Below are 16096 nucleotides of genomic sequence, written 5' to 3' on the forward strand. Positions count from 1 at the left end.
TGGAAACAAGATTGATTTCTGTGCTAACAGGCAAACACAATAGACTAACAAACCAGTTTCTAGCATCGTTTGCCTAACATATTTCAGAGACTATGTATTTTATAGGAAGACTCTGGAGATTTTTCAGTGCCCCCACTATCTGAAGTATGGTTTTACCCTCAAGGGAAACACTGATCAAGTTCTTGTGAGACAGTTATTAGCAGAGCCCTAAAAGAGAATTTTACTTGCATCTGTTCTGGTATTGTTGTAATAAAATGACCACAGCCATTTAGCCTTCTCGTCAACAAGTAGCTTCTGCTTCCTCTCATGCTTGGCTGAAGTGTCTGCTACAGTTTTGGGCCATTGAAAATTCAATCTGAGGTTCTTTAGGACATTTCTAGGCAGAGTTTAGTTTTCTGACTTTAGCAGTTGCTCAACATTGTGGCTTTGGCTCCTGACCATACTCAAGGAGGCTTATATGACTATTAACACTTCATATGTTTATGTAAGTCAATCTGGATAAAGGAGACCAGCCCTCTGTGTGATGAAGAATAATCTCCAAAGATTATTTATGATCCCAAAGTAGGGACTGTTAAGAAAAATTATCTAAAACCTATAAAATAAAGCAAAAAGATGATTGCATATCCTTTCAAAGTTATATAGGCCCACCCAAGGATTGTTTAATTCTCTAGTGCAATGGTCTTTGGTGTTAGTTTTTTTTTTTTTTTTTACTATTGGTTAGGGTCCGGCCTTTGTGAGTTACATGTCTCTCTAGTAGAGATACAAATGATTTTTGTCCTGTAGAAAAGATAACACAGAAAGTCGTGATTTTGTAATCCCTGCCTCCAACCTCATCCTGCACCCACTTCCTTCAGGCAACCAATGATCTGCCTACTGTCACTAAGCGTTAGTTTACATTTCTTAGACTTTTATATAAATGGAATCATGAAGCACATGCTTTTTTGGGGGAACAGGAGTCTGGCTTCTTTCACTCAGCATCATTATTTTGAGATTCATTCATGTTGCAGCATGGATGAGTAGCCTTCCTCTGAATGATACACCACAGTTCTGTCCTTTTACCTATTGATGGACTTTTGGGTTGTTTCCTCTTTTTGGCTGTTACGCAAAAAGCTTCCATAAACATTTATGTACAAGTCTTTGTCTGAACATGTGCTTCTATGTCTCTTGGGTAAATACCTGGGAGTGAAATGGCTGGATCATATGATAGGTGTATGCCCAATGCTTTATAAAACTGCCAGGATATTTTCTAAGGTCTTCACCATTCTGCTTTGCATGAGAGTCCCAGTTCCTCTACATTCTCACGAACACTTGGTAGGGTAGTCTTTTTCATTTTAATTTTTTAATCTTTTTAATTTTAGACATTGTAATAGGTGTGTAGGAGTCCCTGGATAGCATAAACAGTTAAGCACTTCACTATTAGCTGAAAGGTTGGCAGCTTGAACCCACCCAGAGGCTCCTCAGACGACAAGCCTTTCTTTTGAAAGATCAGTCTTGAAAACTCTATGGAGTAGTTCAACTTTGCACACATGGGATCGCCATGAGTTGTAGTCAACGGGACAGCAACTAACAACAACAACAGTTTGGTAGTGGTATCTCATTGTAGTTTCAGTTTACATTTCCCTGATGACTAATAATGTTGATTATCTTATTTGCTATCCATACATCCTCTTTGGTGAAGTAGTTATTCAAATTCTTTTGCCTCTTTATGTCTATCTATCTATCTATATATTTTTTTTATTATTGAGTTTCAAGAGTTCTTTATATATTCTGAATTAAAAAAAGCAAACCGGAGTGTTTCAGAGGATAACTGCACTCCATCAGGTTTTCAATGGCTGTATTCTTACAAAAATAGATCACCAGGCCTTTCTTCTGCAGTGCCACTGGGTGGATTCGAACTGGCACATTTCAGTTAGTAGCTAAGAATAAAGAATTTGCCCCACCCAGGAACCTTATATATTCTGAATAATCAAAACCAAAGCTAAATCCATTGCCATTTAGTCACTTCGGACTCATGGAGACTCTACAGGACAGAGTAGAGCTGTCCCATAGGGTTTCCACGGCTGTAATCTTTACAGAAACAGACTGCCACATCTCTGTTCTGCAGAGCAGATGGTATGTTTGAGCCACCAACCCTTTGGTTAGCAGCCAAGTGCTTAACCACTGCACCACCAGGGCTCCTTATATGTTGGATACAAGCTCTTTATAAGAGATAAGCTTTGCAAATATTTTCTCTCAGTCCATAACTTGTGCTTTCATTCATTGTCGTACAGCATTCTGGTTTTTACATTTTTCATACTTTTGTTTATTTTTTTTGTCTGTGTGTTTCATTTTGTGTAGTTTCTACATATTGCTATGTGTCTTCAAGTTCACACATCTTTTCTTCCTCAATGCCTAATCTGCTGTTAATCTCAACCACTGTATTTTTTTCACTCTTTATTGTCGTAAAGTATAAGTACCACAACATCTACCAATTCAATGTTTTTCACTTGTACATTTCAATAAAATGGATTACATCAGTCATGTTGTGCAACCATCTCTAACATCTATTGCCATATTTTCCATCCCAATAAACTGAAACTCAAGGCTAGCTGAACAAATATTTCCCTCTTCCTCCTTTCCTCCTGCCCCTAGTAACCACTGTTAACCTCTGAAATCTGAATATTTACTTATTCTAAGCGTTTCATGTTAGTAAAATCATACAATGTTAGTCTTTTTGTGATTGATTTATTTTATTCAGCATAATATTAGGAAACTCACTTTTGAAATGACTGAGTTTGAGGTGGAGCCTTTGTGATATCCAGATACGCATGTATATTCAGAAGCAAGTATGAAACTCTGAAGAAAAGTCAAACTTGGAATGATTTGGGAGGCATGAACATATGGGAGTTGGTTAAAGATAAGACAGTAGCTGAACCTGCAAAGGTAAAAGTGTGTGAGAGGAAGGAGTGGTGGCCAATGTCAGAAATCTGGTGAACTTCGGTGCTGTAGTGGCCAGTGTATTTTTAATCTCAGGCATTGTAGTTTTCTTGAGAAGCTCGATCTGGTTTGACTTTGCATGTTCCATGTCTTACCTAATTTTTTGAACGTATGGAATATAGTTATAACTATTGTTTTAATGCCTTTATCCACTCCTTATAACATCTGTGACAGTTTTGGGTAGTTTTAGTTGATTAATTATTCCCTCATTCTGGGTTGTGTGTCCCACCCTTAAGGCTCACTGACTTTTACTGTCCAATGTCCAGAGTCTTTAAAACTATTGTTTCATATATTGTGCCTGTTTGTTGCTGTTGTCTTGTTTTGTTGTTTCAGGCAGGAAGGTAAACTGGTCCGTTATACTCCGTCTTGGCCTGAAGGAGAAAACACAAATGTATAACATAATCTTTACTTAAGATTGATGTAAATATAAAATTAAACTTCAAGTACCTTCTAGTAGGACTATTTTTTAGTTTTTGTTTGTGATTATGGACTCACATAATTTGTATTGATTGGTATCCAACATTTCTTCACAGTATTATGTACCTTTCTTTTAGAATTATGCTCTTAAAGTTATGAGCTCATGTTGATATTTTCAAACTATCTCCAACTTTATCAAGTATTCCTTTACTTTTTTTTTTCTATTTGACATTTCACTTTATTTATTAAGACATGTGGGAATGACCCTTAACAAAAGGTGTTATATATTTTTTGTGTTTAAACTTCTTGCATACTGAATTCTTGCAGATATAGTTATCATTAAAGCCCTCAGTTGGGAAATCTGACATTTAAATTTGAAAAATAAACAGTAGGCTAGGTTTAAACAAAACATCCTCTAAAGCAGAGGCAAACTAAACCCAAAAAACCCATTACCGTTGAATCAATTCTGACTCATAGTGACCCTATAGGACAAAGTAGAACAGCCCCATAGGGCTTCCAAGGGTGTGATCTTTACGGAGGTAGACTGCCACCTCTTTCTTCTGCTGAGCAGCTGGTGGGTTCGAACCACTGACCTTTTAGTTTGCAGCCAAGCACTTTAACCACTGTGCCACCAGTACTCCAGATGCAAATTATACCTCCGTAAATATAAAAAGTCTTCCTATACATTAGATATGTTTCTAGTCTATCAAGTTGGCATTAGTTCACATACTAAATAATCTCTCTCTATCCATCCATCTATCTATGTATTGTTTTCTCTTTCACTAACACTCATCATACCAGAACGTTTCCATACCACCAAGAAAATATGTAGAAAATATTTTTAATTACGTCAAAGAACAAACTCATGAATACTCAACAGAAATATTATAAAGGCCACCATATTTCATTAAGTTGATTTTACTTTTTTGCCTAATCTATTTTTAGAATTATATAAATATTCTATACTTAAATATTCAACATTTAACATAATGTAAATATTCTAGTTTATAAGGGAATACATTGTAACACTTACTTGTTTCCACTCATCATTTCAGAAATAGTTTTACCTTAAGACACCTTCACCTGATACTCAAAAGCTTGAAGGATTCTAAGGTTTGCCAGGTCTATAACACTAATTTTGTGTGTGGCTTTTTAAAAAAAAAATTGTTATGTTTTAGGTGAAAGTTTACAGCACAAACAAGTTTCTCATTCAAAAATTTATACACAAATTGTTTTGTTACATTTGTTGCAATTCTTGCATTGTGTCAGCACTCTCCCCCTTTCCCTTTACACCACTGGTTCCCCGTGTCCATTCCTCCAGTTTCCTGTCCCTTCCTGCATTCTTGTCTTTGCTTTTGGACAGGTGTTGCCCATTTGGTCTCATATACTTGGTTGAACTAAGAAACATTTTCCTCACATCCTTGGGTGAAAGGTCGACTTTAGGAGTGGCTTCAGCTCTGAGTTAGCAGGGTGTGTGGGAGCCATAGTCTTGGGAGTTTCTCCAGTCTGTCAGACCAGTAAGTCTGGTCTTTTTGTGTGTGTGTGAATTTGAATTTTGTTCTACATTTTTCTCTGACTCTGTCCAGAACCCTCTATTGTGATTGATGTCAGAGCAGTCAGTGGTGGTAGCCAGGCAAGATCTAGTTTTTCTGGGCTCAGGCTGTGGTTCGTGTGCCCCATTAGTCCTTTGGACTAATATTTTCTTTGTGCCTTTGGTTTTCTTCATTCTTCTTTGCTCCGAACGTGATGGGATCAACAGATGTATTTTAGATGGCTCTCACAAGCTTTTAAGACCCCAGATGCTACTTACCAAAGTAGAATGTAGAACATTTTTCTTTATGAACGAAGTTATGACAATTGACCTAGATGTTACCAGAGATCATGGACCCCAGCCCTTAGCCACAGTAATTCAGTCCCTCAAGGTGTTTGGATGTGCCTAAGTAGCTTCTACAGCTTTGCCTTGATCAAGTTGTGCTAAATTCCCCTATATTGCATGTTGTCTTTCCTTTCAGCAAAGTTAACACTTATCCATTATCTAGTTAGTGATCCTCCCTGGCCACCCACCGTAACCATCAAAGATGGTTTCTTTCTGTGTATAAACCTTTTGTTCAGTTCTCATAATACGGGTCTCATACAATATTTGTCCTTTTGTGATTAACTTCTGTCACTCAGCATAATGCCCTCCAGATTCATCTGTGTTGTGAGATGTTTTGCAGATTAATCATTGTTCTTTATCATTGCATGGTATTACATTGTGTGTATGTACCCTAGTTTGTTTAGCCATTCATCTGTTGCTGGGCCCTTAGGCTGTTTCCGTCTTTTGCTATTGTGAAAATGCTGCAATGACATGGGTGTGCATATGTCTATTCGGGTCACGGCTCTTATTTCTCTAGGATATATTCCTAGGAGTGGGATTGCTGGATAGTATTTCTATTTAAGTTTTTTAAGGAGGCACCGTATCATTTTCCACAGTGGTTGTACCATTCTGCATTTCCACCACCAGCGCATGAAGAGTTCCCATCATCCTGCAACCTCTCCACCATTTGTTATTTTGTTTTTTTGATTCGTGCCAGAAATCTCAGAGTGAGGTGGTATCTCATTGTAGTTTTAATTTGCATTTCTCTAATGGTTGTGCAGTGGTTACGAGCTCAGCTGCTAACCAAAAACGTCAGCAGTTCAAATCCACCAGCTGCTCCTTGGAAACCCTTTGGGGCAGTTCTACTGTGTCCCATAGGGTTGCTATGGGTCAGAATCAAGTTGAAGGCAATGGGTTAATGGCTAACAATCACATTTTCTCATGTGTCTGTCAGCCACCTGAATGTCTTCTCTGGAGAAATATTGGTTTATACCTTTTGCCCCTTTTTTTTTTTTTTAATTGTAGTTTAGATGAAGGTTTACAGAACAAACCAGCTTCTCATTAAACAGTTAGTACACATATTGTTTTATGGCATTGGTTAAGAACCCCATGACATGTCAACCCTCTCCCTTCTCGACTTTGGGTTTCCTATTACCAGCTTTCCTGTCCCTTCCTGCCTTCTAGCCCTTGCCTTTGGGCTGGTGTGCCCCTTCAGTCTCTTTTTGTTTTATGATCCTTTGCCCATGTTTTGATTGGGTTATCTTTTTGTTGTTGAGGTGTTGAAGTATTCTATAGATTTTAGAGATTAGACCCTTGTCAGAAGTGTTGCAGCCAAAAAAATTTTTTTCCCCAGTCTGTAGGTTCTCTTTTTATAATTTTGGTGAAATGTTTTGATGAATGAAACTGTTTAAATTTTAGGCGCTCCCAGTTATCTAGTTTCTCTTTTGGTATTTGTGCATTGTCAGTTATGGTTTGTTTTGTATTTATGCCATGTGTTAGGGCCTGTTGTGTTGTCTCTATCTTTTCTTTCAGGATCTTTATTATTTTAGGTTTTATATTTAGGTCTTTGATCCATTTGAGTTAGTTGGTGTGAGGTATGAGTTCTGTTTTATTTTTTCACAGATGGACATCTGGTTTTGCCTGCACCGTTTGTTAAAAAGACTGTCGTTTTCCCATTTAATGGACTTTGGTCCTTTGTCAAAGATCAACTGACCATAGGTGAACAGATTTACATCTAGGTTCTTGATTCTGTGCCATTGGTGTATGTCTCTGTCATTGTACCAGTACTAGGCTATTTTGACTACTGTGGCTGTATAGTAGGTTCTGAGATCAGGTAGTGAGAGGCCTCCTCCTTTGTTCTTTTTTTCGGTAACGCCTTATTTATCCAGGGCCTCTTTTCTTTCCATATAAAGCTGGTTATTAGTTTTCCCACTTCATTGAAGAGAGGAATATTTTGAGATGGATATGACATTCAAGTTTTAGATTAAGTGAATCGTAGAAACTTACATGAGACTAGTTGAAAAGTAACAATTATTGACTAATTAAGGCATGTAGCAAAGATGTTAAGAGGTGCTTCCTAGTGGAAAAATAGGGCTTGAGAGGACAAATACTAGGTAGCAGTTAAGTGCTCGGCCACTAAAAGAAAGGTTGGTGGCTTGAATCCACCCAGAAGCACCTCAGAAGAAAGGCCTGGCAATCTACTTCTGAAAGATCATAGCCATTGAAAACGCTATGGTATGCAATTTCTTTCTTTTTTTTTTTTTTTATTGTTGTTATTAGCTGCCGCTGTGTTGGCTTGGACTTATGGTGACCCCATGTGTGTCAGAGCAACACTGTTCCAGAAGGGTTTCAAGGTTGTAACCTTTCAGAAGCAGACTGCCAGGCCTGTCTTCTGATGTACATTTCATTGTCTCTGAATCTTCATTCTTTCACCTTGCAGTTGACAGCTTAGCAATTTGCCCTACCCAGCTGCCTAGTTTTTTTAATTACAAAAATTAAATTGTTTTATTATGTATAATGAAAAATGAGAAGTTGTGTAATACAGCTGTGAAATTTACAAGCACCCATGAGATTTACAAGGAGGGAGAAGTTACTTCAGACTAGAAAATCAAGAGAAGTTTGATGGAGGAGTGGCATATAGGAATGTGTTGGGGGTTGGGCAATACCTAGATGAGAAATAGGAATGCAGCAGGAGTGAACAGCCTGAGCAAAAGTGGCAAAAATGTTACAGAAATGCTGCAGGTAAGTACAGAACTGGCTTGGAAGGCCACTTTCTGATCTATGTTGGCTGGAATATTAGGGTGTGTGAATGGCATGATAAGGCTGGATGGGCAATTTATATCAAAGGGTGGAGGTTCTGGAGGTCAGGCGCTATTTTAGTAACCTAGTGCTGCTGTAACAGAAACACCACAAGTGGATGACTTTAACAAAAAGCTTATTCTCTCACAGTCCAGTAGGCTAGAAGTCTGAATTCAGGGCGGCAGCTCCAGGGGAAGGCCTTTTCTTCTCTGACAGCTCTGGAGAAAGGTCCTTGTCATCAGTCTTCTCTTGGTCTGGGAACATCTCAGCGCAGGAACCTCAGGTACAAAGAACATGCTCTGCTCCAAGTACTGCTTTCTTGGTGGTATGAGGTTCCCAACTCTCTGCTAGCTTCCCTTTCCTTTTACCTCTTGAGAGATAAAAAGTGGTGCAGGCCACATAACAGGGAAACTCTCTGTACATTGGATCAGGGATGTGACCTGGTAAGGGTGTTACAATCCCACCCTAATCCTCTTTAACATAAAATTACAATCACAAAATGGAGGACAAAACCAAAAAAAATCCAAACCCAGTGCCACTGAGTTGATTCCGACTTATAGTGACCCTATAGGACAGAGCAGAACTGCTCCATAGAGTTTCCAAGGAGTACCTGGCAGATTCAAACTGCCGACCCTTTGGTTAGCAGCCATAGCACTTAACCACTACGCCACCAGGGTTTCCAAATGGAGGACAGCCACGGAATACTGGGATGGCCCAACCAAGTTAATATACACATTTTTGGGGGGGACATAATTCAACCCATGACAGGCTCCATGTCTATTTTCCTCACCACTATAAAGCTAATTCATGGCTGGTACTCAAAAATTCTTTTGATGCTTCCTGTGTTGTCTAATATTTTCCCCATAGCATCCTTCACTATTGCAACTCGAGGCTTGAATTTTTTCTTTAGTTCTTTCAGCTTGAGAAATGCCGAGCGTGTTCTTCCCTTTTGGTTTTCCATCTCCAGCTCTTTGCACATGTCATTATAATACTTTACTTTGTCTTCTTGAGCTGCCCTTTGAAATCTTCCGTTCAGTTCTTTTACTTCATCAATTTTTCCTTTTGCTTTAGCTGCTTGATGCTCAAGAGCAAGTTTCAGAGTCTCCTCTGACATCCATCTTGATCTTTTCTTTCTTTCCTGTCTTTTCAGTGACTTCTTGCTTTCTTCATGTACGATGTCCTTCCACAACTTGTCCAGTCTTCGGTCACTAGTGTTCAATGCGTCAAATCTATTCTTCAGATGGTCTCTGAATTCAGGTGGGATATACTCAAGGTCATATTTTGGCTCTGGTGGACTTGTTCTGATTTTCTTCAGTTTCAGCTTGAACTTGCATATGAGCAATTGATGGTCTGTTCCACAGTCAGCCCCTGGCCTTGTTCTGACTGATGGTATTGAGCTTTTTCATCACCTCTTTCCACAGATGTAGTCAATTTGATTTCTGTGTGCTCCATCTGGCGAGGTCCATGTGTATAGTCGTCGTTTATGTTGGTGAAAGAAGGTATTTGCAATGAAGAAGTCGTTGCACGTCTTGCAAAATTCTATCATTCGATCGATCTCCAGCAGCATTGTTTCTATCACAGGCATCAGGAATGAAGACTCATTAACAACCTGTGTTATGCAGATGACACAACCTTGCTTGCTGAAAGTGAAGAGGACTTGAAGCACTTACTAATGAAGATCAAAGGCCACAGCCTTCAGTATGGATTGCACCTCAATATAAAGAAAACAAAAATCCTCACAACTGGAACAATGAGCAACATCATGATAAATGGATAAAAGATTGAAGTTGTCAAGGATTTCGTTTGACTTGGATCCACAATCAACAGCCATTGAAGCAGCAATGAAGAGATCAAAAGATGCATTGCATTGGGTAAATCTGCTGCAAAGGACCTCTTCAAAGTGTTGAAGAGCAAAGATGTCACCCTGAAGACTAAGGTACACCTGACCCAAGCCATGGTATTTTCAATCGCATCATATGCATGTGAAAGCTGGACAATGAATAAGGAAGACTGAAGAAGAATTGACATCTTTGAATTGTGGTGTTGGTGAAGAATATTGAATATACCACGGGCTGCCAAAAGAATGAACAAATCTGTCTTGGAAGAAGTGCAGCCAGAATGTTCCTTAGAAGCAAGGATGGCGAGACTACATCTTACATACTTTGGACATGTTGTCAGGAGGGATGAGTCCCTGGAGAGGACATCATGCTCGGCAGAGTACAGGGTCATCGGAAAAGAGGAAGATCCTCAACGAGGTGGATTGACACAGTGGCTGCAACAATGAGCTCAAGCATAACAACGACTGTAACCATGGCGCAGGACCGGGCAGTGTTTCGTTCTGTAGTGCATAGGGTCGCTATGAGTCGGAACCGACTCGACGGCACCTAACAACAACAACAACACTCAATAATTACTTGCTGAATCAATTAATAAAAGAGCAAAGTGACTGGACTGCAAGGCAGTGTCTCTTATATGTACAACCCATATTCCTCAATTTAGGATCTGTTGCTGCTTACGACCAACCACACTTATGACCATCAGAATATGTATACATACAATGTTGAAATGCGTAATTTGCTGATGTTATCATTCTCAGGTATTCACTAGCAGCTGTTTATATGTAATGTTTCCAATGCCCAAAGACAAAGACTGGATTAATAAAGATATTGATAATAAAAGACAATAATAATGAAAAAAAATGAGGAATTCAATTTGTGTCAGAACTGACTCAAGACAGAGTCATAGGAGTACAGACAGTTACCATAACCCGTCTTAAGTAGGGGACTACCTGCACTAAGCAAGGGACAACCAAGTAAGGATTCAGTTTAGAGGGAATGATATGGCAGAACTGTGCTGCGGGAAAATTACTAAAGATCCCCACTTCCACTGTAGGAAGAATTAGCCTTAACTAGGAGATTTTTTTTTTTTTTTTTAGGAGATGTGACCAAAGCACTATCTCGGGACCTCACGAGGGGCACGCCTATGAACACTTTTCCTTTGGGGGACCCTGTTTGATCCTCAGTGTCGAAACTTATTGGTAGCTGTTTTCTGGCATTTGTCATTTTCAGTCCATCTGGCCATTTGTATTCCTTGGAAACTTTCTGGCAGGGCCTTCTAAGGTGAGAAATAGTATTAGACGCCAAGGGACGCCAGGTCCCTGGAATCGCACACTGCAATCAAGATGACGTATGCTTTAGCTTGACGTCTGGCTCTCAAGAGCACGTCGCGCCCATTCCTCATCCTCCGCACGGCTAGGGGGCGCCCTCGATCCCAGGCCCGCCCCGCTCGCTGGCGAAATCTCTCCCTCGCCACACCGGACAAGGCTACATCCTCCATCCTCCATCCTCCGACCCAGAAGCCTCGTCAGAGCTCCGCGTCGGCCAATCAGAAACATCCATGTGCTAGTGGGGGTGGGGCTGCCAGGGGAGGAGGAAGATGGCGGCGGGGGCGAGGTGAGGTGTTGGCAGTTGAAAGGGGTTCGGGCGCGGAGGGCAGGGAAATCCGGAGCGATGGCCCGCGCCAGCCGCAGGGGCGGATAAGAAGCCGTCGCTCCGCGGGTGAGGGAGGGAGGGAGGGGAGGGCGGCCGGGCGTCTTGAGAGTATGACGGGGCTGTACGAGCTGGTGTGGCGGGTGCTGCACGCGCTCCTCTGTCTGCACCGCACGCTCACCTCCTGGCTCCGCGTTCGGTTCGGCACCTGGAACTGGATCTGGCGGCGTTGTTGCCGTGCCGCCTCCGCCGCGGTCCTAGCGCCGCTCGGCTTCACGCTCCGCAAGCCCCCGGCTGCCGGCAGGAATCACCGGCACCACCGGCACCCGCGCAGGGGACCGGGCCCGGCCGCCGCCCATCCCCGGTTGCGCTGGCGCGCGGACGGCCGTTCCCTGGAGAAGCTGCCGGTGCACATGGGCCTGGTGATCACCGAGGAGGAGCAGGAGCCCAGCTTCTCGGATATCGCAAGCCTGGTGGTGTGGTGTATGGCCGTGGGCATCTCCTACATTAGCGTCTACGACCACCAAGGTGAGGCTCTGTGGGGCGGGGTGCAGGAGGGACTGGGTCATCGCCGACTGCGGCGACTGCACATCCGGCAGATGTGCTTGGGTCACGCCGCGTACAGCCGCCTTCCCGGCTCCGCCAGTTCCGAGTCCCGTGGCCCTTACGTATAAATCACTGTGCTAGCATTTTCGAGGAAGGAAGCTAAGCTTTATTGAACACCTACTAAGTCTTTGGAGTCGCTTCATTTGCTTTCTTTACATCAAAAAAAAATATTTTTTATTCTTTATTATGTCCCAGTAAGCGTGATAGTAATTATTTGTATACCTTTGTTTCAGAAGTGAGGGTGCTGAGGCTCGAAAACATGTACTGATTTGTCAAGGTCACAAACGTAGCAGTCAATGAGAGGATCTCTGTCTTTTCACAGTCTCTGCCTTTTCCTTTACACTACAGTGTTTCTTCTGAGAGGTTCAAGGCACAGTTTTTGTTTTAAATTGGAGGGTTTAAGCAAAGGCTAGGGATAGGCACTGCAAGTGGGAGCAGTGGGGGCCAGGAAGTCTTGGGCCAGATGGTATTTGAACTGAGTTTACAGAAAGTATGTGACAGAATAGGCTGAAAGGAAAAAGGTCTCCTGTCTTTCGATACGTGGAATGGTGTGATCCTTGGTCCTCAGTGGCCACACCAGTACTTGACACAATAATTGTTCTCCCATAAGTTTTTTTGTTTGTTTATTGTGCTTTAGGTGAAGATTTACAGAGCAAGTTAGTTTCTCATTAAACTCTACATACTGTTTTGTGACATTGGTTGTCAACCCTGCAACTGTCAACACTCTCCCCTTCTCGACCTTGGGTTCCCCATTTCCATTCATCCAGTTTTCCTTCCGCCTTCTGCCTTCTCATCCTTGCCCCTGGGCTGGTGTGCCCAATTAGTCTTGTATTCATGGTTGAGCTGTGTATATTATTGTTTGTTTTATGGTTCTGTTTAATCTTTGGCTGAAGGGTGAACCTCAGGAATGAACTCAATACTGAGTTAAAGGGGTGTCCAGGGGCCATACCCTTAGGGTTTCTCCAGCCTCTGTCAGGCTAGTAAGTCTGGTCTTTTTTTGTGTGTTTGAATTTTGTTCTACATTTTCCTCCAGCTCTGTCCCAGACCCTGTGTTGTGATCTCTGTCAGAGCAGTCAATGGTGGTAGCTGGGCACCATCTAGTTGTGCTGGACTTAGTCTGGTGGAGGCTGTGGTGGTTGTGGTCCATTAGTCCTTTGGGCAAATCTTTGGCTTGTGTCTTTGGCTTTCTTTATTTCCCCTTGCTCCAGTAGAAGTGGGACCAGTAGATGTATCTTAGATGACCATTCGCAAGCTTTTAAGAGTCGAAACAATACTCACCAAAGTAGGAGGTAGAACATTTTCCTTACAAACTATGTTATGCCAGTTGAGCTAGATGTCTGAAGAGACCATGGTCACCAGCCCTCAGCCCTGTGGGAGTCTGAATCTGTCTGAAAAGTTTCCATGACTTTGCTTTGGCCAAGTTGTGCTTGCTTCCCCAGTATTGTGTACTGCCTTACCCTCCGGTAAGTTTTGATTGAGGGAATGAATTTCATCATAGGAAAATTGTAAGTACAAAAATACAACACCTACTGAGAGTTTAAAGGAGCCCTAGTGGCTCGGTGGTTAAGCACTTGGCTGCTAACAGAAGGTCGGTGGATTGGACCCACCATCTGCTCTGTGTAAGAAGGATGTGGCAGTCAGTTTCTGTTTGATAACAGCCTTGGAAAATACGGGGCACTTCTACTCTGTCCTATATGGACGCTGTAAGTCGGCATTGACTCAATGGCAATGGGTTTGGTTTTGAGTGATTACAGGTCTAAAACACTGTGCTGGGCACATTCCTAGCAATCTTGCATTTAATTCCAGGGATTCTCAGACTTGTGGGGAGGTAGACACATAGATTGCACTGGGTGGTGGTGGGTAGACACATAGATAGGTGACATGTTTAATAAAAAGTGTTGAGAAAAAGTGCTGTGAGAATGGGGGAGAGAAATTCTGCATGGAACTTGAGAAGTTCTTTCAGAGGAGATGAGATTTAGGCAAGACATTGAAGAATGAGTAGGAGATAAGATTGAGGAAGGCTCTAAATGTCAGGTTAGGGTTTCAATGCAATGGGTTTTCCTTACAGGTATGGTGCTAAAATGATTCTGGAGTATTGCTATGAAGGAAAGAAAGTGTTTTATTCTCTGTTCGATAAATTACTATTATGCTTCAGAGAAGCTACAACTTGATTTTTACTTTTAAATCTGTATCTTATAGGTAGGTTTAAGTGTGGAGTTTTGTCAAAAAAGGGAGATCTAGGTCAGACAGTAAGTCTTACAGGGTAATCTCCATCTGCCCTGTTTCCTTCCCTGCAGCCAGCAAAGAATATGGTGACTCAGTAGCCTGTCATTATCAAATGATGATTCGCACTGTAGGGTAAAGTTGAAAATATTCAGTATTTTGACATTTTATGGAACTTGCTGAAGAACTCAGCAGACCAGTAGAAATCACAAGACTGTCAGGAGGTAACACACGATCTTTACCTAAACCAGTGCAACAAAAATATTGTGTGGGGAAGAGGTGAAGCAGAAATAGAAACTAGTTAAAGCCATTCAGCATTCTAGTGAGTTGGCTGTGAGGTCGTTTAACTAGGTAAGTGTTTTAAAGCAAGTACACCCAGTAGGGAAGGTGAAATGTGTAGCTAAATTGTTTGACTTGCGTAGTGGTCACAGATTATAATATTGCCACACTTCCTTGTTCTGACAATTCCTGTTACTGAATTGCTCACGTGATTCAGGAGTATTCTGTGTCGTTCATAAAAGATAAATGATAATGAAAAGAAAGAAGTTAGGCTAAACCAAGTATTGACTGATAACTTAAAGGAGTTTTAAGGGGCATTTTCAGTGAACGGACTAAGGGCACTTTGTGTTCTCCTGTAAAGGTAACGTGCTTTAATATATTTAAGAGATAGGGATAATTTAATTGCCTAAAATAATAATCCCTCAATTTGCTCATTCTTGTTTTTTTGATTGATTGATTCATTCAGTAGGTGAAAATTGGGTGCTTATTAAGTGCCAGGCATGGGGTTCGGCAGTGAACAAAACAGACAAAAATCCCTCTACTAATGAGTAAAATGTGTAGTATCTTAGATCATAGGTTTAACAAGGAAAAATAAAACAGGGAAGAATACCCATACCATATCCGTTGCCTTCAGGTTGCTTCCGACTCATAGCTACTCTATAGCACAGAGCAGAACTGCCCCATGGAGTTTCCAGGGAACGACTGGCTGATGGATTCAAACTGCTGACCTTTTGGTTAGCAGCCTAGCGAAATCAACTTGATGGCAACAAGTTTTAATCGTTAATTAACTTACTTAGGTATTTAGTTTAAAAAGAAAAAAGGTCATTTTGAAAGCTGAGCATTCATATTTATAAATAAGTATTACTTTAATTCTGTATCTGGTGAGGTACCTTATAATCAGGAAATATTGTTTTATTTTTATCTCAGTTTTCTCCCTTCCCTGGGAAGGAAAGCTTCTGATTTCAGATTTGAAAGAAAATATTGGAATTGACTTGATGACATTGGGTTTGGTTTGGTTTATGTTAAATATGTTCGTACTTTAAAAGTCTCATTTTGTTGAATTGATTATACATTTCACATAAATTTTTAAAGACGCAGTGTTTAAAGGATACAAATAAGATCTGCTGACTGAATACTTGTCTAATGAAGCTCCTTCATTACTTGATTACCTTAATTTGAAAAGTAAGTATGTGTTGGATTTATTACCCAGTCATGTGTACATGAAAGAGTAGACTCAGTATCAAAATCTGTAGGTAATTACAAAATGACGTTTTAACTGATATAGTAGAGGTTTTAAAAGACTCCAATAAAGTACCTGAATACAGTGTATAATCTAATAGGGGGATTGTGGTTGTTGTTAGCTGCTGTTGAGTTGGCCCCCATCTCATTGTGACCCCATGCACAACGGAAACACTGTCCAGCCCTGTGCTATCATCCCTGTGATGTGTTGCAG

The 16096-nt window shown here is 41.1% G+C and overlaps 1 protein-coding gene across 1 annotated transcript in view; it reads left to right on the forward strand.

Annotated features, from left to right (window-relative positions):
• The first annotated feature begins 11614 nt into the window (after positions 1-11614).
• NUS1 (NUS1 dehydrodolichyl diphosphate synthase subunit) overlaps positions 11615-16096 on the forward strand; it is a 33734-nt gene continuing 29252 nt past the window's right edge. Inside the window, exon 1 of the mRNA XM_049899808.1 lies at positions 11615-12063. Coding sequence (XP_049755765.1) covers positions 11649-12063 — 415 coding nt within the window. The 5' untranslated portion in view covers positions 11615-11648. The remainder of the gene's footprint in view (positions 12064-16096) is intronic.

Source organism: Elephas maximus, chromosome 1 (genome assembly GCF_024166365.1).
Source record: "Elephas maximus indicus isolate mEleMax1 chromosome 1, mEleMax1 primary haplotype, whole genome shotgun sequence".
Taxonomy (NCBI): Eukaryota; Metazoa; Chordata; class Mammalia; order Proboscidea; family Elephantidae; genus Elephas; species Elephas maximus.